The sequence below is a fragment of the Saccopteryx leptura genome, chromosome 11 (assembly GCF_036850995.1).
Source record: "Saccopteryx leptura isolate mSacLep1 chromosome 11, mSacLep1_pri_phased_curated, whole genome shotgun sequence".
NCBI classification, from domain to species: Eukaryota; Metazoa; Chordata; class Mammalia; order Chiroptera; family Emballonuridae; genus Saccopteryx; species Saccopteryx leptura.
In genome coordinates, this window is record NC_089513.1 from 66,913,846 (window position 1) to 66,941,406 (window position 27,561).

Genomic DNA, 27,561 nt, shown 5'->3' on the forward strand with positions numbered 1-27,561 from the left:
AAGTAGTACCAAGTATAAATATTTTTTAAAAATTTTAAATGAATCGTTGGCCTAATAGGGAGTAGAACCTAGATCTTCTGAATCCCAGTTCATCTTCATCCCCCAGCTGCATGATAGTGCTTTCTCTTTCTGCTATTCGTTTTCCCACTTCTTTGCTTACTTACCTTTTCCCTTGGCATTAGGGTGGCAGGTTCCAGTCCCATCAAGAATTTCTGACCTAGCCCCCTTTTATGGGAGGCAGTGGCAATTACATATATAATAAGTCACAGTGTGCTCCTTTGGAGATTGCGCAGGCCTTGTGTTTATTTTTTTAAAAGATTTTATTTATTCATTATAGAGAGGGGAGAGGGGGAGAGAGAGAGAAGGGAGGAGGAGCAGGAAGCATCAACTCCCATATGTGCCTTGACCAGGCAAGCCCAGGGTTTTGAACCGGCAACCTCAGCGTTTCCAGGTTAACGCTTTATCCACTGCGCCACCACAGGTCAGGCAGGCCTCGTGTTTTTTAAAACACAAACAAAAAACCCTTAACTGAGTGCTGTCTGAAACACCTTTCTCTAATGATGGTCTGTATCTGTGCTGTCCAATGTGGTAGCCTAGTCATATGTGGCCCGTGAAACAAGTCTTGAAGACTTGAAGGCTAGTGTGACCGAGGAACTGAATTTTTTATTTAATTTTAATTAATTTATAATTAAATAGTTCCTTTTGGCCAGTGTCTACCACATTAGACAGTGTAGCTCAAAGCATATGTACTTTGCCAATATGTGAAGAACACAAGTAGGTTTAAGACTGGATCATTCAAACTTCTTTAAAAAATTGAGATGTAATTGATATATAACATTATGTTAGTTTCAGGTGTGCAACATGATTCAACATTTGTATATATTGCAAAATGACCACAAGTCTAGTTTAAACATTTCAACTGTTGAATGAGAGACTGCTGGGGGGAAAAAGCTTCCAGGCCAAATACATTGGGGAAAAACCGAACACCGCAGCCTTCTGGGCACATGACACACACTGATGTTTTAACAGTTCTGAGAACCCTACAGAAAATAACCTGGTTTAACTTGGTTTAATCCAGGCTTTTGCACACACTTTGGATACCTTTTATTTTTATTTTTTTGCTGAGCCTCTGGAATCAGAACTTAAGTCTGGCTCCACCTCTTACTGTGTGACTGTGGGCAAATTACGGTACGTTGACCATTCTCAGCTTCACTTTTTCTGTTTGTAGAAGTGTTGTGAGATTTCTTTTATAAGGTTGTTATGTGGTTTAAGTGGGGCAATACGTGCGGGAAGCACTTAAAACAGTATGTGGCTGATATTAGGCACTATTAAAACTGTCGTTTGTCATTTTATCATGCTTTGTCCTTGAAACAACTCAAATTAGTGAGGAGAGTGGCTAGACCCTTGTTATATAGAGAGCTATGTCTTCCTTTCCCTTATCCTCAGATTTTTAGAAACTTTTTATTTTGAGATAATTAAATATTCACAAGAAATTGCAAAAATAGTACTGATGGGGGTTCCTATCCCCAGTGGTTACATCTTACATAACTATTGTATAATATCAACACCAGGAAATTGACATGGGATGTGTGTACTCTTTGCTGTTTTATCACTTGTAGATTAATTTAACCACCACTGCAATCAAGAGTCACACTATCCCATCACTAGGAGGATGCCCCTAATTCCATCCATGTATATTCTTAGGAACTTCATGTCTCCTCGCTTCCCTAACCCCTAAAAACCACTAATCTGTTCTCCAGCAACCACTGATTTAACTCTAGAATTTAATGATTTTGAGACTATTATAAAAAGAGAATAATACAGTATGTAATTTTCTGAGATTTTTTTCACTCAGCATGATGTTCTTGAGATCCACTCAAGTTACTGTATCAGTAGCTCACTGCTTTTTATTACTGAGTAGTACTCTAGTGTGGATATACCACAGTTTTGCTTTTTGGGGTTTTTTAAAGTGAGAGACGGGGAAGCAGAGAGACTAGTGCATGCACCCCAATCGGTATCTGCTTGACAAGCCCTCTTTGGGATGATGCTCTGCCCATCTGGGGCCAGTGCTCAGCACCCGAGCTATTTTCATATCTGAGATAAGGCCATGGTGCCAGACTCAGCCCAGGGCCAACTTGCTCGAATGAGTTTGGCTGCTAGAGGAGGAGGGAGGAAAGAGAAAGGGGGGGAAGAAGGGTGGAGAAGCAGATGGGTGCTTCTCCTGTGTGCCCTGACTGGTAATTGAACCCAGGACTTCTACATGCAGGGCGCTCTACTGCTGAGCCAACCAGGCAAGGGCTGCAAGTACCACAGTTTAACTGTTTACATATTAAAGGGCATTTTGGTTTCCAGTTAGCTATTATGAGTAGAGCCTCTGTGAACATTCATGGTCAGGTCTTTTTGTGGATGTAATTTTCATTTCTTGAAATGAATGTCATATGGTGAGTGTTTTTATTTTTTGTTTTTTTTTTAAAGACATTGCCAAACTATTTTCTAGACAATCTGTACTGTTTTAAAGTCCTACTGGCAATGTATGAGAGGTGTATTTCCTCTAAATCCTTGCCAGTATGTGGTATTGTTACTATTTTTATCTGTTTTAGTAGATGTACAGTGATACCTTATCATGGACTTAAGTTGCACTTTCCTAATGGCTAGTGATATTTAACACCTTTTTATGTCATTTGCCACTCATACATTCTCATCATCATTAAAAATATCTCTCTGTCTTCTGCTCATTTCCTAATTGAATTGTTTATATTTTTTAACTAAGTAAAATTTGAGAATTCTTTTTTTTTTGGATTTTTTCGAAGTTGGAAAAGGGGAGGCAGACAGACTCCGCATGCGCTCCACCGGGATTGAGAATTCTTTGTAGATTACAGATAAGAGTCCTTTGTCAGAGGTGTAGTTTGTAAATATCTTCTCTCACTCTGTTGTGTTTCCATCCTCTTAACAGGTTCTTTCACAGAGCAAATTTTAATTTTTGTTCTTTTATGAATCATGCTTTTGGTGTCAAGGCTAAGGTCACAAGACCTAGGTCCCCAAAATTTTCTCCTTTTTTTTTTCTTTTTTTCCCTGAAAATGTTAGAGTTTACTTTTACATTTGAATCTGTGATCAGTTGGAGTTAATTTTGTATAAGGTGTGAGGTTTAGGTTGAGGTTCCTTTTATTTTTGGCCTATACTTCTGCACCTTTTGTTGAAAAGACTATTCTTCAATTGAATTTCTTTTGTACTTCTGTCAAAAATCAGTTCCACTGCCTATTTTTTGTATGACCTGTGAGCTGACTTTTCATTTTATTTATTGATTGATTTGAGAAAGGAAAGAGAGAGAAACATTGATTTGTTGTTCCACTTATTTATGGATTCATTAGTTGTTTCTTATACAGTATGTCCGTAAAGTCATGGTGCACTTTTGACCGGTCACAGGAAAGCAACAAAAGACTATAGAAATGTGAAATCTGCACCAAATAAAAGGAAAACCCTCCCAGTTTCTGTAGGATGATGTGGCAGCATGTGCGCATGCACAGATGATGTGACGTAACACCGTGTATACAGCGGAGCAGCCCACGGCCATGCCATTCGAGATGTGGACAGTACAGAGGAAAGTTCAGTGTGTTCTGTGGCTCACTAAATTTGAATCCGTGACCAGAGTGCAACATGAATATCGGCGCATTTATAACGAAGTGCCACCACATAGGAATAACATTACTCGGTGGGATAAGCTGTTGAAGGAAACCGGCAGTTTGGTGGAGAAACCCCGTTCTGGTAGGCCATCAGTCAGTGACGAGTCTGTAGAGGCTATATGGGATAGCCACCTAAGGAGCCCTAAAAAATCTGTGCGTGAGCCCACATTGAACTGCACTGAATAGGTATGAAACTGGGAGAGTTTTCCTTTTATTTGGTGCAGATTTCACATTTCTATCGTCTTTTATTGCTTTCCTGTGACTGGTCAAAAGTGCACCATGACTTTACGGACACACTGTATGTGCCCTGCCCAGGGATTGAACCTGCAACTTTGGCATATCATGATGGTGCTCTAACCAAGTGAACTACCTATCCAGGTTCTTGTTTCTGTATTTTAAATGGTTGAAAAAAAACCTTGCCCTGGCCAGATAGCTCAGTTGGTTAGAGCATTGTCCCAAAACGCAGAGGTTGCCGGTTCCATCCCAGTCAGGGAACATATAGGAACAGCTCGATGTTTCTGTCTCTCTCTCCCTCTCCCTTCCTCTCTTGCTAAAATGAATTAAATAAATAAATAAATAAAACCCATGATATTGAACATGGTATAAAATTCAGATTCAGGGTCCAGAAATAGAAATAGTTTTACTGTAGCACCACTCCCGTCATTCAGATGTACTGTCTATTGCAGTATTTGAACTACAGTAGCAGGTAGTCGGGACAGATCATATGGCCTGCAAAGCTAACGATCTGGCTTTTTATAGAAAGTTTGCTGACCCCGGGAGGCAGCTCCCTCTGCTAAGAGACATGCTCCTGCACACCAGCCCAACAGTATTCAGTGCAAACTTGTGCACAGTTTAACCACAGATTTCGGATTCTAGACATTTGGAGTTGCTTATAAATAGTTGAAATGAAATTTTAATCTGTAAATGCTACGGTAAACTTGCTTTACCTGTAAAATGGTGCATAAAATGATTTTTGAAGAGGTAAAATGACACGTTTAAGTTTTTCTAGTTAGGAAATGAAATGATAGAACTGAATCTAGAAATTAAATATTAAAAGGTATTAAAATCTTTTTTTTTGTTTCTTGTAACAGACTTGAGTCTTTTGAAATCTTAATTTATTTTCTTTCCTTCTTACTGCTCAGTTAGAAGCATAGAACAAACTTCCTCCACAAAATCCATCAAAGGAAGTAATGCTTCTTTTTAATTATGCTTAAATTTATGATTTTACTAAATTTTTTTTAAAAAAGGAAAGGAGTGAGTTGATTCCTGTAGCTTTCTTCTCCAGTGTCATTAAATGACAGGCTTGCTTTTATATACTCCCCGTGAGTCAGCCTTCCTTTCTCACATTTTTTCAGCTTTGACCAACTGCCCAGCTGTTATCATAGGGAATGTTTCTAAGTCAGACTACTAACTGAAATTTTTGATGATGTCAAAAAGCTGTTGGCAAGAATTTTAAATCCAGAAACAGCTGATTGTTTTGGTGACAAGAGTGGGGAATTACTTTGAGATTGTACAGAGAACTGAAACAGATAAGCTTGGGGACTGATACTTTTACTTACCCAGAGAGAGGCAAAAAAGCCTTTAAGGCCATGAACATTTTTGTATTTTTGTATAACATAATGCCATCTTTGTGATCATGCAGAATTATCATGTAGTGGGCACTCAGTAAAATATTTGTTGAATGGAGTAATGCTCCCTTTATTGGAGAGTTCTTCCAAACAGCCTCCAATCACAAATTAGTTGTGATTAGATCATTTTCTTTGATCAGTTAAGAGGAGTGTTTCAGAGAAGAGTTGCTAGAGAAGGGAATGCAGTGTATTGGAAGAGTTTGAGTTTTGGAGTGAGACAAGTAAGAGTTTGAATCTTGGTTGTCACCTTCTGGCTTTGTGACCTAATATATAAATAACATACAGTGTTTCAAGCTGTATTCTTCTCTGTCAAAAGGATTTATATATGTCCTTTACTGATTTAAACTGAGATAACATGATTCCTAGCAGACACTTGGTGAATAATAGTTTTCTTCTCTCTTTCAGAGGTTTATTTTCCCTTTTTTAAAATTAATTAATTAATTTATTTATTTTATTTATTTTTACAGAGACAGAGTGAGTCAGAGAGAGGGATAGACAGGGACAGACAGACAGGAATGGAGAGAGATGAGAAGCATCAATCATTAGTTTTTCATTGCGCATTGCAACACGTTAGTTGTTCATTGATTTCTTTCTCATATGTGCCTTGACCGCGGGCCTTCAGCAGACCGAGTAACCCCTTGCTGGAGCCAGCGACCTTGGGCTCAAGCTGGTGGAATTTTGCTCAAACCAGATGAGCCCGTGCTCAAGCTGGCGACCTCGGGGTCTTTCTTGAACCTGGGTCCTCTGCATCCCAGGCCGACGCTCTATCCACTGTGCCACCGCCTGGTCAGGCTTTATTTTCCTTTTTATGTGTTTCTCTTGTCGTACAATACATTGTACTCTACTTTGGTAATTTCTAGGCTGTAGTTTTTATATCTCAGTTATTACCAATTGTTTCAAAGAATGTTATCAAATATGAAAATGATAGTAAAGAGAGTGAGGACTTGTGGCCAAATACTGTGATGAGGCCTTGTATTGTCTCATTTTAATACCGAGATAGATAATAGTATTAATAACATTTTAAGATGAGAGTATTGAAGTTTAAAGAGATTTATGAGCTTGCTCAGAGACCTTAGTGAGCAGTGGAGGTGGCACATTAACCTAGGTCTTTCTAACTACAGAGCACCTTCTCTTAAATAGCATACACTCGACTGCCTCTACAGTTCAACTGTTTTGGAGTAATATTAATAGTTAACATGTAGTAAATATTTGTTATGTTCTGGGACTATTCTAAATGCTTTATATGCTTTATTTCTCTGCACACTGATTTTATAAGGATGTACTGTTTCCACTTACCAATGAGAAACACAGTGCAAAGAAATTAACTTGAAAAAGGCAATACTACTGGGATAGGGATTCAAATCTTGTCAGCCACTCTTAGACACCATGATATGTGGGAGGGGGCTGAGGAAGTGTTATAAAATGATCAACTAAAATAATGATCTTTAAAATGAACAGTTTTTAGTTTTTATTTAATTAATTAATTTATCTAATTTGGTGACCAGGACTTAGAGGAGTGGAGGAGGGGAGGCAGAGACAGATTCCCACATGCACCCCTCAGGGATCCACCCGGCAAGCCCACCAGGGGGCAGTGCTCTGCCCAGCTGGGGCATTGCTCTGTTGCTCAGTAACTGAGCTCTTCTTAGCACCTGAGGTGAGGCCATGGAGCTGTCCTCAGTGCCTAGGGCTAACTTGCACCAGCTGCTCCATGGCTACAGGAGGGGGGAGGGGGAGGGAGGGGGGGAGGGAGGGAGGGAGAGAGAGAGAGACAGAGAGAGAGAGACAGAGAGAGAAATGAGAGGCAGAAGGGTGGAGAAGCAGATGGGTGCTTCTCCTGTGTGCCCTGACTGGTAATCGAACCTGGGACATCCACATGCTGGGTCAATACTCTACCACTGAGCCAACTCGCCAGGGCCAGTTTTTGATTTTAATATGGAACTAGAAGAGTTTAATAAAACCAAAAAACATTTGTTTTCAGAAAACAACTTTAGTCTTTTTCCTTATTATGATTAATAGACTATAAGAAATTGCAATTGTTTTGTTTTTGCTTATCCACCATGATTTTTAGAAATGAGAGTGTTATATTTTTTTCAGTTCTAAGCTATAATTCAAGCCTACGAATGGTGTTATGATTCATGTTTGGAAATGTAGAAAGCTGATATTTTTGCATTAATCACCCATTGAATAGTGATGTTAAATAAATTATGCTATTTGATAGTTAGTAATAATGCTATTAGCACATATGATTTTATTGAGTGTCATATATTAATCTTAGTAATAATGACTTTTTTTTTTTTTTTTCATTTTTCTGAAGCTGGAAACAGGGAGAGACAGTCAGACAGACTCCTGCATGCACCCGACCGGGATCCACCCGGCACAACCACCATGGGGCGAAGCTCTGCCCACCAGGGGGCGATGCTCTGCCCATCCTGGGCGTCGCCATGTTGCGACCAGAGCCACTCTAGCGCCTGAGGCAGAGGCCACAGAGCCATCCCCAGCGCCCGGGCCATCTTTGCTCCAATGGAGCCTTGGCTGCGGGAGGGGAAGAGAGAGACAGAGAGGAAAGCGCGGCGGAGGGGTGGAGAAGCAAATGGGCGCTTCTCCTGTGTGCCCTGGCCGGGAATTGAACCCGGGAGTAATAATGACTTTTTTAAGGACAGCCAGCAATTTCTCTCTCAGATGAATGTTTATATCTTCTGTAGAATTACATATTCTTTTTATATTTAATCTCACAGTTTGATATGTGAAAGCTTTCCTTTATCCCAGGTACAGTACAGTGTAGTATGGCTCTTTTTCTATAAATCAACGGTTCTCAACCTGTGGGTCTCGACCCTGGCGGGGATCGAACGACCAAAACACAGGGGCCGCCTAAAGCCATCGGAAAATATTATATGGCTTTAGGCGATCCCTGTGTTTTGGTCGTTCGACCCCTGCTGGGTCGCGACCCACAGGTTGAGAACCGCTGCTATAAATGAACTCGTGTCAATAAATTTTACTTTTGCACTGTAGGGAAAAATACTCAGCATTACTTTCTGAATACATTTTTATAGTTTATTTCTTTTTTTTTTTTTTTCAATTAAGTAAGAGGCAGGGAGGCAGAGAAAGACTCCCACCTGTGCCCCTACTGGGCAGTGCTCTGCTATCTGGGGCACTGCTCCGTTGCCTGAGAACTGAACTATTTTAGCGCCTGAGGCGAGGCCATGGAGCCACCCTTAGCGCCCGGAGCCAACTTGCTTGAACTATTTCAAGCCTGGCTGCGGCAGGGGAGGAGAAAGAGAGAGGAAGAGGAGGGGTGGATAAGCAGATGGTTGCTTTTCCTGTGTGCCCTGACCAGGAATAGAACCTGGGACTTACACATGCTGGGCTGAAACGCTCTACTGCTGAGCCAGCCAACCAGGGCTATGGGATTTGAACCCATGTATACAGAACATAATGGAATAGCAGTCCATTGCCTTAAGCACTTGACCACCTCATCGACTTTAAAGTTTTATCACAGTTTTTTTTAAAAATTGACATTTTAATTAAATTTTTATTTTTAAGATTTTATTTATTGGTTTTAGAGAGAGGAGAGTGAGAAAAAGTGTGGGGAGGAGTGGGAAGCAGCTTGTAGTAGTTACTTCTTGTATGCCTTGACCTGGCAAGCCCCAGGGTCTTTTTTTTTTTTCTTTTTTGTATTTTTCTGAAGTTGGAAATGGGGAGGCAGTCAGACAGACTCCCGCATGTGCCTGACCGGGATCCACCCAGCATGCCCACCAGGGGGCGATGCTTTGCCCATCTGGGGCGTTGCTCTGTTGCAACCAGAGCCATTCTAGCGCCTGAGGCAGAGGCCATGGAGCCATCTTCAGCGCCTGGGCCAGCTTTGCTCCAGTGAAGCCTTGGCTGCAGGAGGGGAAGAGAGAGACAGAGAGGAAGGAGAGGGGGAAGGGTGGAGAAGCAGATGGGCGCTTCTCCTTTGTGCCCTGGCCGGGAATCGTACCCCGGACTCCTGCATGCCAGGCTGACGCTCTACCACTGAGCCAACCGGCCAGGGCCAAGCCCCAGGTTTTGAACCAACAGGTCAGGCTGACATTTTAATTATTTATTTATTTTTATTTAGGTGTTGATCTGAATACATTTTCTGTTGAAAAACTAACACACTCAACCAGAAAGGGAAAGATTGCTAATTCTTTAGACAGTGATTAAAAAAAAAAAAAAAAAAAAAAAAGAGATATAATTTACATATAACATTGTGTAAGTTAAGGCATACACATACTAATTTGAATAATTTATATTGCAAAGACATTGACTTTTTAAATAACTCTTTAAATTCAAGTCAAGGCAACCTCAGTATCATTCTCATTTAGCAATGGTGGCTCACTTGGTGTAATAACCTTTAACTTTGTATATGTGTGTTAATTTCAGTTCCTACCATAATAATTCAAAAATAGTTTTTTGTTTACTCATGGAAATTCATTAATTAGTATGATACAAGTTGTCTCAAATTTCTCTATAAAAAAAGGTGAGCTTTCTTTCTATATCTCTGCCTTAGACTCAGAATTTGAACAACAGGATTAGTAAATAGATAGATTGAAATTTATTTCATATTTTAAACTTTTATCATGTTGAAATGAGATTATAATCAATTTAAGGTCTTTTTTCTTATACAGTGTTTTAAATTTTTTTTTTGAGATGGACCTTGTTGGCTTAATTGAATGGTTCTCACATAATAATGAGTTGGAATCAAAACCCACAGAGACTTGATCATATTAGAAATGCCAATGGTAATCTAATAGTAATATAGAAAATGTGTTACAATCAAGGCAGATTTTTGGTGTTAATTTCAGTGACAGATCTGGGTCGCAATTCATCTTCTGCATACCAAATGCCTCCTCTGAAGCTTAAAATAACAGGATCTAGTCAGAGACTTTTTTTTTTTCTGTGAAATTGCTAAAACATTTAGCAGAGGATAATTCAATGGTTTTTTAAAAATTGGTTTAACCTTTATATTTAATGGTATTAACATTTAGTTGCTTGGGAGAATTGCCTAAATTACTGATTCGCTATATGGCAAAAGTATTTAGATTAATTTTATTTGGTAAGAAATATATATGGCTGTTAATAAGTGTTTTAATGAATTCTCAAAAATTTAGTCATGTAGACTAAGAAATTGCTTTTTCTCTTGCCAATGTAAATAATCTGATGATGTGTATTTTGGTAAATGACCCCAATTTAATTACAAGTGATGTTTGCAAATGGTTTTCTTTTTGTTGTTTAAAAGCAAATATTAAAATGAAAATCATTTGGCTATAATGTTTAAAGTCTTTGATTTGCACTTTAAAATATTTTCTTCAGAAGGTTTCATAACCTGTATGATATGGTGATTAGAATGATTTTGTATAGAATACTTCAACTGTCATGTATTTACATGTTATATATCAAGTAGATTTTTTTACTGGAAGATTTATTGAACGTGTTCTTTCCAGGTGTAGTAATAGGATTAGTTGAAGTATGTCTTAACTAAATTTGGAGTATGATTCAACTGAATTTGTTGAATCATGTCACAAATGCTATTGTTGGGTGGATAAATTCTTTTTTTTTAATTTTTTTTATTTTTCTGAAGTTGGAAACGGGGAGGCAGTCAGACAGACTCCCGCATGCGCCTGACCGGGATCCACCCAGCATGCCCACCAGGGGGCGATGCTCTGCCCATCCGGGGCTTTGCTCTGTTGCTACCAGAGCTGTTCTAGCGCCTGAGGCAGAGGCCATGGAGCCATCCTCAGTGCCCAGGCCAACTTTGCTCCAGTGGAGCCTCCGCTGCGGGAGGGGAAGAGAGAGACAGAGAGGAAGGAGAGGGGGAGGAGTGGAGAAGCAGATGGGCACTTCTCCTGTGTGCCCTGACCGGGAATTGAACCCGGGACTCCTGCACGCCAGGCTGATGTTCTACCACTGAGCCAACCAGCCAGGGCCGGGTGGATAAATTCTTTACAGTAAGTACCACTTGAAGGTTGGTCAGGACTATAACTGATATTTAATCCTAAAGAATTCTTGTTAGGTATATTTTCCAACTAGTAAATAAAAGATGCCATTTCTATTTTGGGTTTGTCAGTCCATGATATTCCCATAAAATTAAAAAAAAATTTACTTACTGATTTTAGAGAGAAAAGGGCAGGATGGGGGGTGGAATCATCAGTTTGTTGCTCCACTTACTTAGGCCTTCACTGGTTGATTCTGTGTGTGTCCTGACCAGGGAGCAAATATGCAACCTTGGTGTATTGGGACGACGCTTTAACCAACTGAGTAACCTGGCAAGGGCCCTAAAATTTTAAATTATAAAAGTAATGTTTTTTGTAGAAAATTAGAAAATATGGATAAGCAAAAAAGAAGAAAGCTAGATGTTTATAATTCTACCAGCCTAGATAACTACATGAATACTTTGGTATATATTTCTCCAGCTATTTTTCTGTGTTCTACGTATACAAAACACATATAGACAAGTCACACTTTCTCCTCTTTTTAGGTACTTTGCTTCTCCCTGGAATAGTTTTTCTCTTGAAAACATGCTTGTCTTGTCTTGTTATTTAGGAGTCAGTCGAAAGGTCACCTCCCAAAGAGAGCTTCCCCAGTATCTGGAGTAACCTATTAATAACTTTCTTTTTCTTGTACAACTAGATTATAAGGTTCAAGAGAGTAGGGATAATGTCTGTCTTAGTTAATACCATATTTCTATTGCCCAGAATACCCTTGGTACATAGTAGGTAATAAAAAAATGTTTGAATAAATGACTATTTAATATTATAAAATGGGATAAGATTATACATGTGTGAGGTGCTCCAGAAAGAAAGGTAAGATGTGTATTATATATCTCTATAAGTCTATTTCTACATACCTATAAATATGTATATATATATGTGGCTGACTCTAGATTGTTTACAGTCTAGAGGAAAGGTAGAAAATTAAGTAAGTAATAGCACTGAATGTGCTAAGTGCTTTGATAGGAAGTACAGTAATAAGGAAGCACACGGTAGGGGTAGCCATCTAAATTGAGTGGAGAGAAAAGTGACAATGCAAGCATTTTCTAACCTTGTAATTTGACAATTCTTCTCATCTATAATATAATTTATAATGGTTGGATAGTATTTTATCATATATAAATACCAGAATTTAATCAATATCCTATTATTAGACATTTAGGGGGCTCCTTAAATAACACTGTCATGGATACCCTTATATATCTTCAGTTATTTTCTTGGGTAATTTTTACTTGTATAATTTTGGGGTTTGAGAATTATAAAGATTTTTAAGGCTTTGGTACATATTAATTTTGGAGGGTACCAAATTGCCCTTCATAATGTTGTGCCAGTTTATCTTCCAGCAATAATAATACATGAGAATGCCAAAAAAATTTTTTTTTCCAAATTGGTAGGCACAATGATATCTTAAAGCTTAATTTGCCTTTATTTGATTCACCTATATGTATTGTAGTAATGCGTAGACTGGCAGCAAAATAAGACGAGCTTCAGTGTATAGACTACAGTGGTTACTGAACAGTTATACCATATTCTATGGCTTATGTGAAATCAACTACTTCTGCATTTCCTTTAGTTTTTTGATTGCAGACCATATTAAGTTATATGATGACCTTTGCATTCTTTAGCATAATCTTCAATGTTGAATATTATTGTATTTTAAGATTTTTGTCTTATTTGTTTTATAAACATGTTAAGTTATAAAGGCAAATTCAGAGAAACTAAGAATGGGCTATATAATTTGAGATCAGATACCTTAAAGAAGCTTATATGTTAACACTAGACCTAGCAACTAACTTCTTTTTAATTATTGTGGCCAGAAACACCAGATGAAAATGGTAAAACCCAGAGAGCTGATGATTTTGTCTTGAAGAAAATAAAGAAGAAAAAGAAAAAGAAACACCGAGAAGATATGCGAGGAAGACGCCTTAAAATGTACAATAAAGAAGTACAGACGGTCTGTGCTGGCCTGACGCGCATCAGTAAGGAAGTCCTCACCCAAGGACAAGTAAATAGCACTTCAGGAGTTAATAAGGAGTCCTTCAGGTATCTGAAAGATGAACAGCTGTGCCGACTAAACTTGGGCATGCAAGAATACCGGGTACCCCAGGGAGTACAAACACCTTTTATGACTCACCAGGAGCATTCTATTCGTAGAAATTTCTTAAAAACAGGTACTAAATTTAGCAACTTTATTCATGAGGAACACCAGTCCAATGGTGGAGCTCTTGTCCTTCATGCTTACATGGATGAACTCTCATTTTTGTCTCCAATGGAGATGGAGAGATTTTCCGAGGAGTTTCTTGCTTTGACATTCAGTGAAAATGAGAAAAATGCTGCTTACTATGCTTTAGCAATAGTGCACGGAGCGGCTGCTTATCTCCCGGACTTCTTGGACTACTTTGCTTTTAATTTCCCCAACACTCCAGTGAAAATGGAAATTCTGGGCAAGAAAGATATTGAAACAACCACCATTTCAAATTTTCACACTCAGGTAAGTGAAATCATTGTTAAATTATTCGGTCAGTGCAGTTACAGTATCTCAACAGTGCTAACTAACCTCCTCTGTTGCATAGCACATACCAGTACATTTGTGATAAAAGTTCATGGTGGTAAATGTGGTTCACATTGTTTGTTCATTTCTCTGATTGGAAAATCTTGATTGCTGAAGCTCTTTGGATTATGGCTTATTACTTGTTTGGTCTAAGAAATGCTTTATACATGTTATGATGACAAGTCTTTATGGAAAACCAGCTTGAACATTAATCCCTTCTTTCACAGATAAGGTAATGTCAGTATGAAAGATGTGATTTAGATCTGGTAGCCTCAAGGTAACTTTACTAAACTTAACCTTTGTGTCATAATCAAACGTATGAGGGCATTGGTCTATTTCTTTGCCAGGTGTTTGCTGTTTTTGTTTTCCTTTCAGTAACTTGTTGGCAGTCTATCCCAGAAATATATCTTCTTTAAGAAGTGACTTGGAAGTGTCACTAGGAAGACCGCCATAGCCGCTGCTCCTTCTGCCTACGTGCTCTCGTAGGTGAAGACATTTTCTGAAGCCTTGCTTGGGCAGCTAGGCTTAAGTCAGCAGGGAAACCTCTCCTTCCTAACCAGTGGTTTTCAACCACATATTTTTTTAAATGCAGATATTTTAGGGCATAACATTAAGTTGATAATATGTTCTAGTATTTTTCTTGCTTGCTTTTCTCATAAGATAATGAACATGAATGGTCAGCTATAAGTTTGTGTTATAGATAAAAGTTCTACATAGGTTTAGTGGAAAATGTCACACTCTTTAGAGATTTTATGATTATATAACCTGTTTTTTTTCAGGTTATCTAGTAATTTGCTGCCATTCTTAAGATTTTTTTTTTAGGTAAATAGACTGTTGCATCATAAGACTCTCAGCTGTCTGCACTATGGCGGTTTCAAGCCACTTCGATTTGAAACCTCCTCTAACTTGAATCTTTTTGGTGATTCTTACCATCCTTGCCTCCAATGAGGGGAGTATCCAGTTTAGATTTATGAGCTTCAGAATTTCTCTAATTGAAGTTCTCTCTGCAGTAGAGAGAGCAGGAGCAGCCAATCTGGAGAGGTCGCAAGATGGGGCTGCCCAAGACGTTGGAACACGATGTGCATTAAGGGGCTTCGTCTTGGATTTTGGCCTTGTTACCACAATCAGGTACCGAAGCGCTGACTTTTGTAGTAGATTTTGGTGGGGTGTTTTTTTTTCCCTTTTTTTTTTTTTTTTTAAAGAAGTTTTGCCCCTTGAAGGTTAAGGAATCCTTTTTTATCAATATTGCAGAAGGGACTGAAAATAGTTCTCCTAATATAGTCCATAGTTCCCATAAGTTTCTCTTTAAAAAAGAAAGATATTGCTGAGAGCAGAACTAACATGCTGTCACTTTTTTAGTTTAGAAAGATGCAGCAGATTCTCTCTTCTGATTATAGACCAGCAAGCATACCTGAGAAATAAGCCAGAAACTTGGGGAGGAGCAGCCTGGTTTTGTGATGGGGACTTTTTAACTTTAATATTAGTTAGTTTATAGCGGATCAAGATATTTAGAGCCGACATCTCTAAATATTCCCTGCTGATTTTTGTCCTCCAGTTAATTTTTTTAAGTGGAGCTGAAATTTTAATGACTGTACCAACAACTTACCTTGAGATTTACTTTGATATTTATAAATAATCACTTTTTAAGAACATACCAGATTATTTTAAAATTAGATTTAATTAAACACTTCAACCACATGAGAGTATTGAGGACTACTGAATAAATCTCCTGCTCTGGTGATCCTGGGACTTAAAATTATTTATGAATTTTGAGTCACTGGAGAGAACTATGAGATGGGTGTGGGAGGTTGGTGTGGCTCATGAAACTTAAAGTTTGCACCTGTGGAATCATTGGCAGATGTTGGGATGGAAGCTAACATAGTAGCCCAGATTTATTTAGCACTCTGAATTATAGAAATGCTTTCACATTCATATCTGAATATTTTAAGCACAACTCTGTGGTAGGTAAACAATTTTATCTCTGTTTTCCATCAAAGAAACTGAGGCTTGGAGGTGTTCATCGTTGTCCAAGGTCATGTAGACAATAAGTACAAGGCGGTGCAAACCTAGGCCACTCGAACAATATGCGTATCATTTTACCATTGTTGAAGAGACTGTTGCTTATATTTGTCTAACACTGTAGTCAGTGAACTTAAAATACCTTTGTTCAACACAATATTCAGAAGGCTATGCTAATATTTTTAACAAAGTCCTTTAGATTGTTGGGAATTAAGTGATACTGTAGGTATTTCAGACTTCTGTGAAGTCTTATGAAGTGGTTAAGCCAAAAGTAAAGTGTTTTTTTTTTTACTTCAGAGATGCAGTTATTACAGGTTGTAATTTAAATATGTAGCTATAATAATTATTCATGAGTATATTTCAAGATAGTTTGTTCAGCGAACATTTGTTGAGAACCTGCACATTCTTTTCCTTAAAGGACTAGTTGATGAGTGCAGTCTAGTGGAGAAGGTGAATAAACCAGTGATTATGATACTGTAACAGCAGAGATATGCATAGGGAACACAGTTGTAAGAGAGGATGGTTTGTGGTGTTACCTACAGACTCAGGGTGCTTAGAAACGGTATATGATTTTAAAGTATGTAATGCTTGAGTAGAATCTTGGAAGATTAGTACTTAGTTTAATAAGTGCATTAAAAGAATAATAGTCTATTCAGACACACAGACATAAAAGAGTGCTACTTCCAGGGAGTTGCAAATAACTTGATATGCAAGAACACACGCGGACCTACGAAGTGGTGAGATTTGAGACCAGAAAGACAAAATCAAGATTGTGAAGAGCTTTATATGATGTGCTAAAAAAAATTAGTACTTTTTCTTAAAGGTAATGGAAAATCATTGGTGAATTTTAATAAGAGCATGTTGATCATGGTATGTTTGCAAAGATTACACAGTAATGTGAGGATTGGGATTGAGAAGGAAAATGAGATTAAAAGCAAGAAGACTGGTTAGGTTGCTATAGTAACCAGACAAATGATTCATGTCCGAACTGATATTGCCGCTGGAGAGGAAGGAATGAAAGTTGAGAAATAATTGCAAGATGGGATTATTTGCACTTGTTGAGGGAGAAGGGTAGAGTCTTAAAATGTGATTTCGACAATGGGGCCTATTGTGATGCCGGTCACAAAGTCAGTAGTCAGTATTGGATTGAAAAAGCTGGGTTTGGGGTGGAAGGTGTTGATGTTACGTTAGAGATATTTTGTATTGAAGGTACCTGTGAAGACTTATGGTTAGACATGTCTGTTAGGTAGTTAAATATGTGGTTGTAAGATTGGGAGACATGGCTAGGCTGGAGATGGAGAAGTTGAGGCCGGGAGCATGTAGGTGATCCAGGGGCAGCCTTGGAATGGAAAAGAGAGAAAATGGAGAATGGAATCCTGTAATGCACCCACAAGTAAGGCTGAAGGTCGTGGAAGATACCAAAAAGAGGTAGAAGGAAGTTTAGGATACAAGTTTTCTAGCTTTTTTTTTTTTTTTTAAGTTTTCTAGCTTTTATGAACGGTATATCATATCCATATGAGGGATCAAGTTAGATAACTGGGAAAATATTAGGTTGTTCAGTTGGGATTTGAGTTGGAAACATTATCAAGACCAGTGCTTGGCAAAACTGTAGTCATCTTAATATTGTAAATTATGCTTTTTAAAATTTTTTATTTTTTTTGGAAAAAAGTTAAATTTATTTATTGGTTTTAGAGAGAGAGGAAGGGAGAGAGAGAGCAAGACGGGAACATTGGTCTGTTCCTGTGTGTGCCCTGACCAGAGATATTGACAACCTCTGGGCTTTGGAGAGATGGCTTTCTTTTTTTTTTTTTTTTTTTTAATTTTATTGATTGATTTTACAGAGAGAGGAGGGGAGAGAACAAGAAGCATCAAGTCTTAGTTGCTTCACTTTAGTCGTTCATTGATTGCTTGTTGTATGTGCCTTGACCGGGCAAGCCCAGGGTTTTGAACCAGCGATCTCAGCATTCCAAGTCAATGCTTCATCCACCATGCCACCACAGGTCAGGCTCTTTCTTTTTTTTTTTTTTTTTAGAAGCTTGTGTCTTAAATTGTGCTCTAGGTATGAAATGGGCAATAACAGGGAGCTTGCTAGAAATGCAGTCTGTCAGACCCCTAACTTGATCTTCTGAATCATAATCTGCATTTAACAAGTTCCCCAGGCAATTCATATGCACATTAGGGTTTGAGAAATACTACTTTAGAATTCATCTCCAGCAGCCTGAGGAAGTGAAATGTAATTTGTTCTGTGCAAGAAAACTTGTAGCTTCTATTATTTTTATATTTTAACTGTTGTAGTTGCAAAGCTAGGATGCTAGAGGTGGGTTTTTTTCTTTGGATATTTTATAAAATGTAAATATTCTAACATCAAAGAAAATTAAGTTCATGATAAGTACCAATTGAAGGATCACCAAGCTGATCCTCACATTTGATGACTTAACTCTCAGCAGTTAATACAAGGATAACTTTGTAAAGTTTCAGTTCATCTAAAGGACTACAGTATGGTATTTTTACAATTCTGAATAATTTTATTATTCAGGCAAATCTAATTTGTTTATTTCTTAATTTTTATATTTTTAATTTGTTGTGTTGATATGGTTTCAAGTGTCCCACTCAATATAACACCATCTATGCCCCTGACTGTGCCCCCCCATGGGAAGTCTCTTTCCACCACAGTATCTCCCCTTCTGCTTCCCCCAACCTGATCTAATTAGGGTTTTTTTGTTGTTTGTTTTTTTAATGAGAGAAAGAGAGAGACAGACAGGAAGGGGGAGAGATGAGAAGCATCAACTCATAGTTGTGGCACTTTAGTTGTTCATTGATTACTTTCTCATATGTGCCTTGATGGGGGGGGGAGAAGGGGGCTATAGCAGATCGAGTTACCCTTTGCTCAAGCCAGCTGTATTGGGCTCAAGCCAGCGACCATGGGCTTTAAGCCATGACCTTTGGGCTCAGGCCAGTGACCATGGGGTCATGTCTATAATCCCACACTCTGCCAGTGACCCCGCACTCAAACTGGTGAGCCTGGGGGGTTTCGATCCTGGGTCCTCTGCATCCCAGGCCAATGCTCTATTTTTTGTGCCACTGCCTGGTCAGGCCAGATCTAATTAGTTTTTAATATCATTGGCTAATAACAGTTTTGACCAGAACATTTTTTTTTTTTTCATTTTTCCGAAGCTGGAAACGGGGAGGCAGTCAGACAGACTCCTGCATGCGCCCGACAGGGATCCACCTGGCATGCCCACCAGGGGGCGATGTTCTGCCCCTCTGGGGCGTCGCTCTGTTGCATCCAGAGCCATTCTAGCACCTGAGGCAGAGGCCACAGAGCCATCCCCACTGCCCGGGCCATCTTTGCTCCAATGGAGCCTCGGCTGCGGGAGGGGAAGAGAGAGACAGAGAGGAAGGAGAGGGGGAGGGGTGGAGAAGCAGATGGGCGCTTCTCCTGTGTGCCCTGGCCGGGAATCGAACCCAGGACTCTTGCACGCCAGGCCGACGCTCTACCGCTGAGCCAACCGGCCAGGGCTAACCAGAACATTTTTAAGCGTAGAATCTTTTGGTCAGTTAATGGAGAAAAATTAGTGTTCAATGTACTAGTATTACAAATGTGTTTCTCCCTAAAATACAAATACATGCATGTATTTTTAGGGCTAACATAAGTTATGTTTGTTTTGCTTAGGTGTTATATCATGCAATTATTGGCACTAGAAAACTTTTTTAATGGTTTTAAACTTTGAAGTATTCTATAATAAGTATGCAATATTTGGCTCCCCTTCTCATAAAAATCCTGTGGCAGCTGATAATCTGATTAAAAATTCAAATATTCCTTTAGTCATCCTGTGGACTAACAGGGTTTTGGAGTAGCTAGGGACCATTTCCAATCTCTTGTTTTATAGGTGAGGTAGGTCACATTTTGGTTGCAACCTTTTCCCAGGTTAAAGAATGGCAGTTCCTCAAAGAGGAATTGTTTTTTCCTTGTCTTTGAATGGTGTTAAATTTTATAGGTGAGGGTTTAGCAAATTTTAATGTGAATGTAAAATACAAGTTTTGATTTTGAAAGTCTTTGCGGGGGCGTATTATAGTCTGCATTTCTAATAAGCTACCAGATGAGGTTGATGTTGCTAGTCCACCCATCAGCAAGGTGGTAGGTCATAAATTTTGTACATGAATTGCAAATGCAGCAAAAAACACTAAAAATATAGTGAAGTTAAATGAGGTGTTGTTTTAAATTTCACCACCTGAGACTATTTTTACCTTACAGCAACTGAGTAATTGAAGGCTATGTGTGGAGAAGAGGATGTGTGTATGTGCTGGGGAGAGAGGGAATTGAGTTAAAAAGCGTAGCTGCCTTAATAGGACTTTTTCTCTTTACCTGGCAAGTGTGTATATTTTAAGTTCTGCTTTTTCTTTTTTAAAAAGAGATTTCTGTATATATACAATATTGAAGTCTTTTACTGATGATTATAGCTGTTCAACTTTATTTAGAAGTTCTTATGTTACAGTACTTTTATTACCATAACATGGTAATGTCTACTGTTCCAGAGAAAATTAACAAATGTTATTTCTTCATTTATTATGTGCTGTGGCAAGACCTAAAATGGGCTCATTAAGTGCTTCCTGTGTCTGATTCATATAATTAACATTTTAGAATGAACTGGTGGTACTAATAAGAGTAGAATGCGTAGGGTACTTCAGAGCTTGATGTTAACTGAGACAACTTTAAAGGAACTACAATTCGTGTGGTATGTAAAAGGAAAAAATGTATTTTAAGAAACTGGTTTTATAAGATAAAACAATAAAAATGATAGGTTTGGATTTATTTTTCTTTCATTCTGAGTACTGCTAATCTCACTTTTGACTCATGCTGCTTTTTCGCTGTTTTAAACTGGATGCTTTTCTCTCAAAGTCACAAAGTTAGAAAGATTGCTGGCTAGGTTTTTCCTTTCTGTTTTTAAAACAATCAGCTTAGCCTGACCAGGCGGTGGCGCCGTGGATAGAACGTTGGACTGGGATAAGGAAGACCCAGGTTCGAGACCCCAAGGTCGCCAGCTTGAGCACAGGCTCATCTGGTTTGAGCAAGGCTCACCAGCTTGAGCCCAAGATCGCTGGCTTGAGCAAGGGATCACTCGGTCTGCTGTAGCCCCCGCCCCTTGTCAAGGCACATATGAGAAATCAATCAATGAACAACTAAGGAGCCGCAACAAAGAATTGATGTTTCTCATCTTTCTCCCTTCCTGTCTGTCTGTCCCTGTCTATCCCTCTCTCTGACTCTGTCTTTGTAAAAAAAAAAAAAATCAAGTTCTGTGGAATAACTAACCTCCCTATACACACACATGCGCACACACACAGGGTTTTCCATATAGTGTATTTTATTCCTACCTTAGAGTTGTTTTTAGTAATTTACTTTTTTAGAGCAATTTTAAGTTCACAGTACAATTGAGGGGAAGGTACAGAGCTTTCCCACATACTCCCAGCCCCCACTATGCATAACTTTCCTCAGTATCCTCATCCCCCACCAGACTGGTACATTCCTTACAGTTGATGAGCCTGTATTGATATATCATAGTCACCCAAAGTCCATAGTTTACATTAGCACTCACTGCTGGTGTATGTTCTTTGGGTTTTGACTTACATGTATTTATCATGGTAGCACTAAAAATCCTCTGTACTCTACCTGTTCATCCCCCCCATTCCCCAATGCCTGCCAACTGCTGACCTTTTTACTGTCTCTACAATTTGCCTTTTCTGGAAAATTGTATAGTGATCATACACAGGGTGGGATGAAAGAAGGTTTACAGTTGTGAATATGCGAAACAGATTTTTTTGTATTATCATTTATTAATTATTGTTTTTTTCTATACAAACAATTGTAAACCTACTTTCCCCCTACCCTGTAGTATGTAGCCTTGTCAGATTGTGTTCTTTCACTTTATAATAATACATTTTAAGGTTCTTCCTTGTCTTTTCTTGGCTTGATTGATAGCTCATTTCTTTTTATTTAAAAAAAATTTTTTTTATTGAATTTATTGGGTGACATTGGTTAATAAAATCAACAGGTTTCAGGTGTACAAATCAGCAACACATCATCTGTCTATTGTATTGTGTGTTCAGCACCCCAAGTCAAGTCTTTCCATCACTATTTATCCCCCTTTTACCCTTTTCTACCTCCCCCCACCCAGCTTATTTCTGTCTAGCACTGAATAATATTCCAGTGTGTGGATGTATCACAGTTTATCCATTTACTTAACTGAAGGACATGTGAGTTGCTTCTAGGTTTTGGCAATTATGAATAAAGCTGCTATCTTCTAAGTTTTTAATTGATTTATTAAAAGGTGTATGTATTGGGAGCACATTTGAGCTTATTTAATTCTCAGCAGTTGATACAGGATAGCTTTTCAACTTGATTTTCTAATCTAAATGACTACATGCATATAGGCAGAGTAATATTTATAGTATTCAAATATAATTGTTTATACTTTTTAATTTTATTTTTTAGCCAGAGAGAGGAAGAGACAGATAGAGGGACAGACAAGAAGGGAGAGAGATAAGAAGCATCAACTAAGGTTGCGGCACCTTAGTTGTTCATTGATTGCTTTCTCATATGTGCCTCGACCAGGGGGCTCCGTCAGAGCCAGTGACACCTTGCTCAAGCCAGCGACCTTTGGGCTCAAGCCAGCGACCATGGGGTCATCATGTCTATGATCCCACGCTCAAACCAGTGACCCTGTGCTCAAACTGGTGAACACATGCTCAAGCTGGCGACTTTGGGATTCTGAACCTGGGTCTTCTGGGTCCCAGGCCGACACCTATCCACTGCGCCACTACCTGGTCAGACTAATTGTTTAAACTTTTATAGCCATTTTAAATATATTACATTTTTTGAGAGCATGCAAAGTTTACAACTATTTTCTTAGAGGTGTTTTCCTGTTGGTATCATAGTCCTCCCCTCACCACCTTGCCTTCAGATTTTACTAACGGTTAAGTTTTCCCTGGTTGGCATTATGTCCCCTGTTTCCATGGCAGCTTTAGTTTTTTCTGTTCTTGGTCTCTACTTGCCTTCCTCCAGTATCCTGCTAACACTTCCTCCCTTCTCCAAGCCCCCAGTATGCACACTTTGGGAGGTGGTAGAACACAACTCGTTCCCTGCTGTTTCTGGGCCAGAGCATCTCAAACTTGCCAGATCCTAAGAATAATCTGGAGTTGTTAATTTCAAATATGTACATGTTAGAATCTCAGGTTCCTCTCACGGAAATTCTGATTCATTAGGTCTGGAGTGAGGCCTGAGATAAGTACCTATAAGTAATTAAGTTCCTATGATCAAGCAGGTTTAAGAAACACCATTTTAAACTGTCTACCATCTGATATTACTCTGATTCCTTTATTTGACCTGTAAGTACCATTCTCTTAGAATTTTATTGAATCATAAATGGAAGGCTTTTGGAAATAATCTTGGCTAACCTCTCCAGAGTGCAAATGTTTTGGAACATCGTTTTTGGATTGATAGTTTTTCATGAGCTGTGTCTGTGAGGTTTCATGGGCCCTCAGCAGTGTCTCTAGGAAGTTTGCTTCTTTTCTTTGGTCAACTTGCTTGCCGTCCTTTGTGGTGACTAAACTTCTTATCTGTAGACAACTTTTCTCCCTTCCTTCCTGTTCCAGTAAAGAAGGTATCTCACCTCCTCCTCAGAAGCTGATCCTTCTGCCTGTGTTCTGGATTTCATCCCTAATTGTCACAAAATAGACATAACATAAATTTTACTATTTAACTATTTTAAGTGTATACTTAAAAAAAACTCACCGGCATTCGTTGCTTTCTCTGTGTTGTACAACCATCATTTCAGGAACATCTTCATCATCCCAAACAGAAACTCTGTACCATTAGTTTAAGAACTTTACCCACCTCCATCCCTTTAATCTCCCCCTTCACATGTGAAGTGCAGATTATTAAGTGAATTTCTGCTTTATATTTTTCCTTATTTTGAATAAAAGAATAAGCTTTTGCTTTCTCCCCAGAAGTAAATTTTTACTCTGAATTTCTGGGTTATTATTTCAGTGCATCTTCTAATATTTTGCTATGCATGTATGAATAGAGAAATAATATAACTACTTGTGTAATTTAACAACACTAATAGTTATATATACCATGAGTAATATATTGCTTGTATCATTCTGCAGATTGTTTTGGTACAACATTGCTTTTGCAAATTATGTTGATACCTGTAACTCTGGTTCGTTTATTTTAACCACTGTACTGTTTGGTATTTTGTTGTGTGACTATCACAATTTACTTACTCTCTTATTCCTAGACATTTAGGTTGTTTACTGTTTTGTAATACCATGTTGCAGTGAGAATATTTGTAGAGGTCTATCCTGGAATATATGTCCAGTCTATATCCTGTGTGTCCTGTACATGTATATCCTGGGATTTCTGTTTGCCATTTTCTCCTGTCTGGGATTCCATGGCTGTTCTGTTGCCCACATTCAGTGGCTCAAATGAGACCTCACATGTCTAAAAGTTTTTCTTCTACAATTATGTATTTGATTGGTACTTTTGATAGGTGTGGAATTCTAGGTTGGAGATCATTTTTCTTCAGATTCATAAAAGCATTACTCCCATGTCTTATGAAAGCTTTATAAAGCTTTTAGTGGTGCTATCGAGAAATCCAGTGTCATGATTCCTGATGCTTTAGGTGCCTTTTTTTTTTTCTCTCTCTCTCTCTCCCCGGAAGCTTTCAAAATCTCTGTACTGCAAAATTTCAGAAATCTGAGTAATATACACTGAGATGTGTCTTTTTTGTTGTTGTTTTTAAATTTACTGTAAAATATTTCAGATGTACAAAGGCGTATAAGGAATAAGAACAAACACCTGTGTTCTTACTACCTGGTTTAAGAAATAAAACCTTATCAATGCAGTTAAAGGCCACCCTGATCTTGCATAATATTCTCAACTGTCATTGGTATTAGCTTTTTGATACTCACTTTGATGAGCATTTATGCCTTTTCAACATAGAAATGTATATCCTTCCATTTGGGTACATTTTCTTGTATTATTTCTTTGTCAGTTTCATTACCTCTGTTTTCATTGTTCTTTTTTCTGACACTTTTATTACTTTGATGTTAGGCCTCCTGCTTGAATCTTTAATTTTCTTGTCCTTTTATTTCTGTTTGTTCTATTTTCTGGGGAGATTTAACTATCTCCCCCACTGTTGATTTATTTTAGCTGTAATGTTTTGAATTTAAGAGCTTGTTCTTTGTTTTGTGTTGTTTTAAAAGTAACTTTTTGTTACTATTGCATGGATGCAATATCTTTCATCTTTAGTATTATTGATTGTACTTATTTTGAAATTTTCTTTTTTATATTCTAAATTGTCTTTCATCAAGTTCCTTTTTGTTTGTTTTAATTTTCTGTTTGTGTTATTTTCTTCAAATGTCTGATGATCTGTTTATATTTAAACATGAGTCAGTATAAAACTGATTAGAAACTCGGAACACGAAGGTGGTACTTACTATTTGGTGACTGGGTGGGGACTATCTGGCCACATCACTGTGAGGAAAGCTCCAAATATCAATATATAGAGATCTTTTTTCTGGGACTTTTAATTATACAGTTAAGAATACACTACATTTTTTCAAGTAGGTTATGCCTCTGTCTGCTAGAATTCTTGGAGCTGACCTGTGGAAGTAGGTGGGTGATTTTATTGTTAAATAAACATCTTACATAATTTTCTGATTTCAGTGCAATGGCTGTCTCCCATACTTGGGCCTGATATCTTTGTTTCAATAGTCTGTTTCACTTTCCCCACAAAATATATATATAGCGATGGGAAGGTGAAAGGTAAGTGGAGGGTTTTATCTGACCTTTTTTTTAAAAAAAATTATTCATTTTAGAGAGGCCAGGGGGGAAGAGGGAGAGAGAAAAGGGGGAAGGAGCAGGAAGCATCAACTCCCATATGTGCCTTGACCAGGCAAGCCCAGGGTTTTGAACTGGAGACCTCAGCATTCCAGGTTGACACTTTATCGCTATGCCACCACAGATCGGGCGTTATCTGACCTTTATGCAGATCTTAAACTCCTTTGTTTTTCATTACATGCTGTGTACCCCACATGGGTTATATGGTATTCAGCCTTAGTATGGTTCTGTAGCACAAACTGGTTTTTTTGGTATCTTCCATACAGGTATGGAATAATTTCAATACATACAGTATTCAAAGTTTTGAATTTGCTAATTCCCCTGTATACTTTTTTACCTTCTAAAAATACTCTGAGTTTGTTTTTACATCTGTTGTCTTTGAACTTCTGGGATTTGTAGCCTTTATATGTATCCTTACTGGAGTGGGGTTTTGAAGAGGAATGGAAATAAGTCATGTGTTCAGTTCACCATGTTTAACTATTAGTCCTCTTCACATTTTCACCTTTGCCAGATTCTTCCTGTTAGCATTAAAACACAAAAGAAGATCTACATGAAAATGTATAGTGTGTTCTCAGATTAAGAAGAATAAATGATTTTCCCTAAATTTTAAACGGAACACAATCCCTATAAAAATACCAAGTGGTTGTTTTATTTCTAGGACAACCAAGCTGATTTTGAAGTTTATATAAAAAAATGAGCAGGCCAGAACAGCCAGAAAGCTTTGAAAAAGAAAAGCAATCATAGAGGAGTGCCCTGTCACATGTCAACACATTCTAAAGATTATTAATTAAGAGCATACCAGCTATGAACCAGTTTAGTGAAATAGAATAGTCCAGAAATAGAGCCAAGTAAGTATAGGCGTCTGATACATGAAAATGATAGCATGGCAGATCATTGGTGGGCAGACGATAGTGGTAAGACATCAGGTACCCATCTAGAATTTATCTTGGTATCCAGTGATACCAGGTGGGGTCAAAGACTTAAATGTAGAAAACGGAGACATAAATGTAACAGGAGTCTCATAACTTTGCAATGGGGAAGGTATTTTCTAACTGTGACCAAAACAAAACAAAGCAAAATAAAAACCACTGGAAACAGTCTAAAGACAAATTATGAAAAATTATTACAAAGTCGTATCTGACAGAGGATTAAACCTTCCTAAACTATAGAGCTCTAGAAATATATAAGAGAAACACTAACAACCCAATATAAAAATAAGCATTGTGAATGGGTAGTTCATAGAAAAAAATACAATGGTACTTTAATCTTCTTATCTTAAAAGATACTGAACTTAATTCTTAAGAAAATGAAATTAAAACTAGTAACATGCCACCTTTTACTCACCAAATTAGTAAAAGTCCAAAAGTTTGATAATGATCCAAAAGATTCTGTTAATGAGGATGTGGGACAGTGCAGACTTAAGAAAAAAATTTTTTTTTTAATTTTTTTCAATTATACTTTATATTCAATATTATTTTTTAATATTTTCAGATGTGCCATATACTTTACAAAGTGTTTCCCCAGTATTTTAGTACCCACCTAACATTATCCATGGTTATTACAGCATTATTGACTATGTTCCCTATGCTGCCTTTACATCCCAGTGACTGTTCTCTAACCACCAGTCTGTACTTCTCAATCCCTTTTTCAACCAAGGTCTCCCCCTGCCGGTCCCCTCTGGCGGTCCTCAGTCTGTTCTCTGTATCTGTGGGCCTGTTTCTGTTTTGTTTCTTTAACACATACTTTCTTCCTGTTTTTTCCCCCTTCTCTTCC

At 38.1% G+C, this 27,561-nt stretch overlaps 1 protein-coding gene across 2 annotated transcripts in view; it reads left to right on the forward strand.

The window, feature by feature from the left end:
- Positions 1-27,561, forward strand: part of RSBN1 (round spermatid basic protein 1) — a 53,875-nt gene that overhangs the window by 2,137 nt on the left and 24,177 nt on the right. For both annotated transcript variants that reach the window (XM_066352793.1, XM_066352794.1), the window contains exon 2: positions 13,135-13,808. In XM_066352793.1, the coding sequence (XP_066208890.1) occupies positions 13,135-13,808 (674 nt within the window). The remainder of the gene's footprint in view (positions 1-13,134; positions 13,809-27,561) is intronic.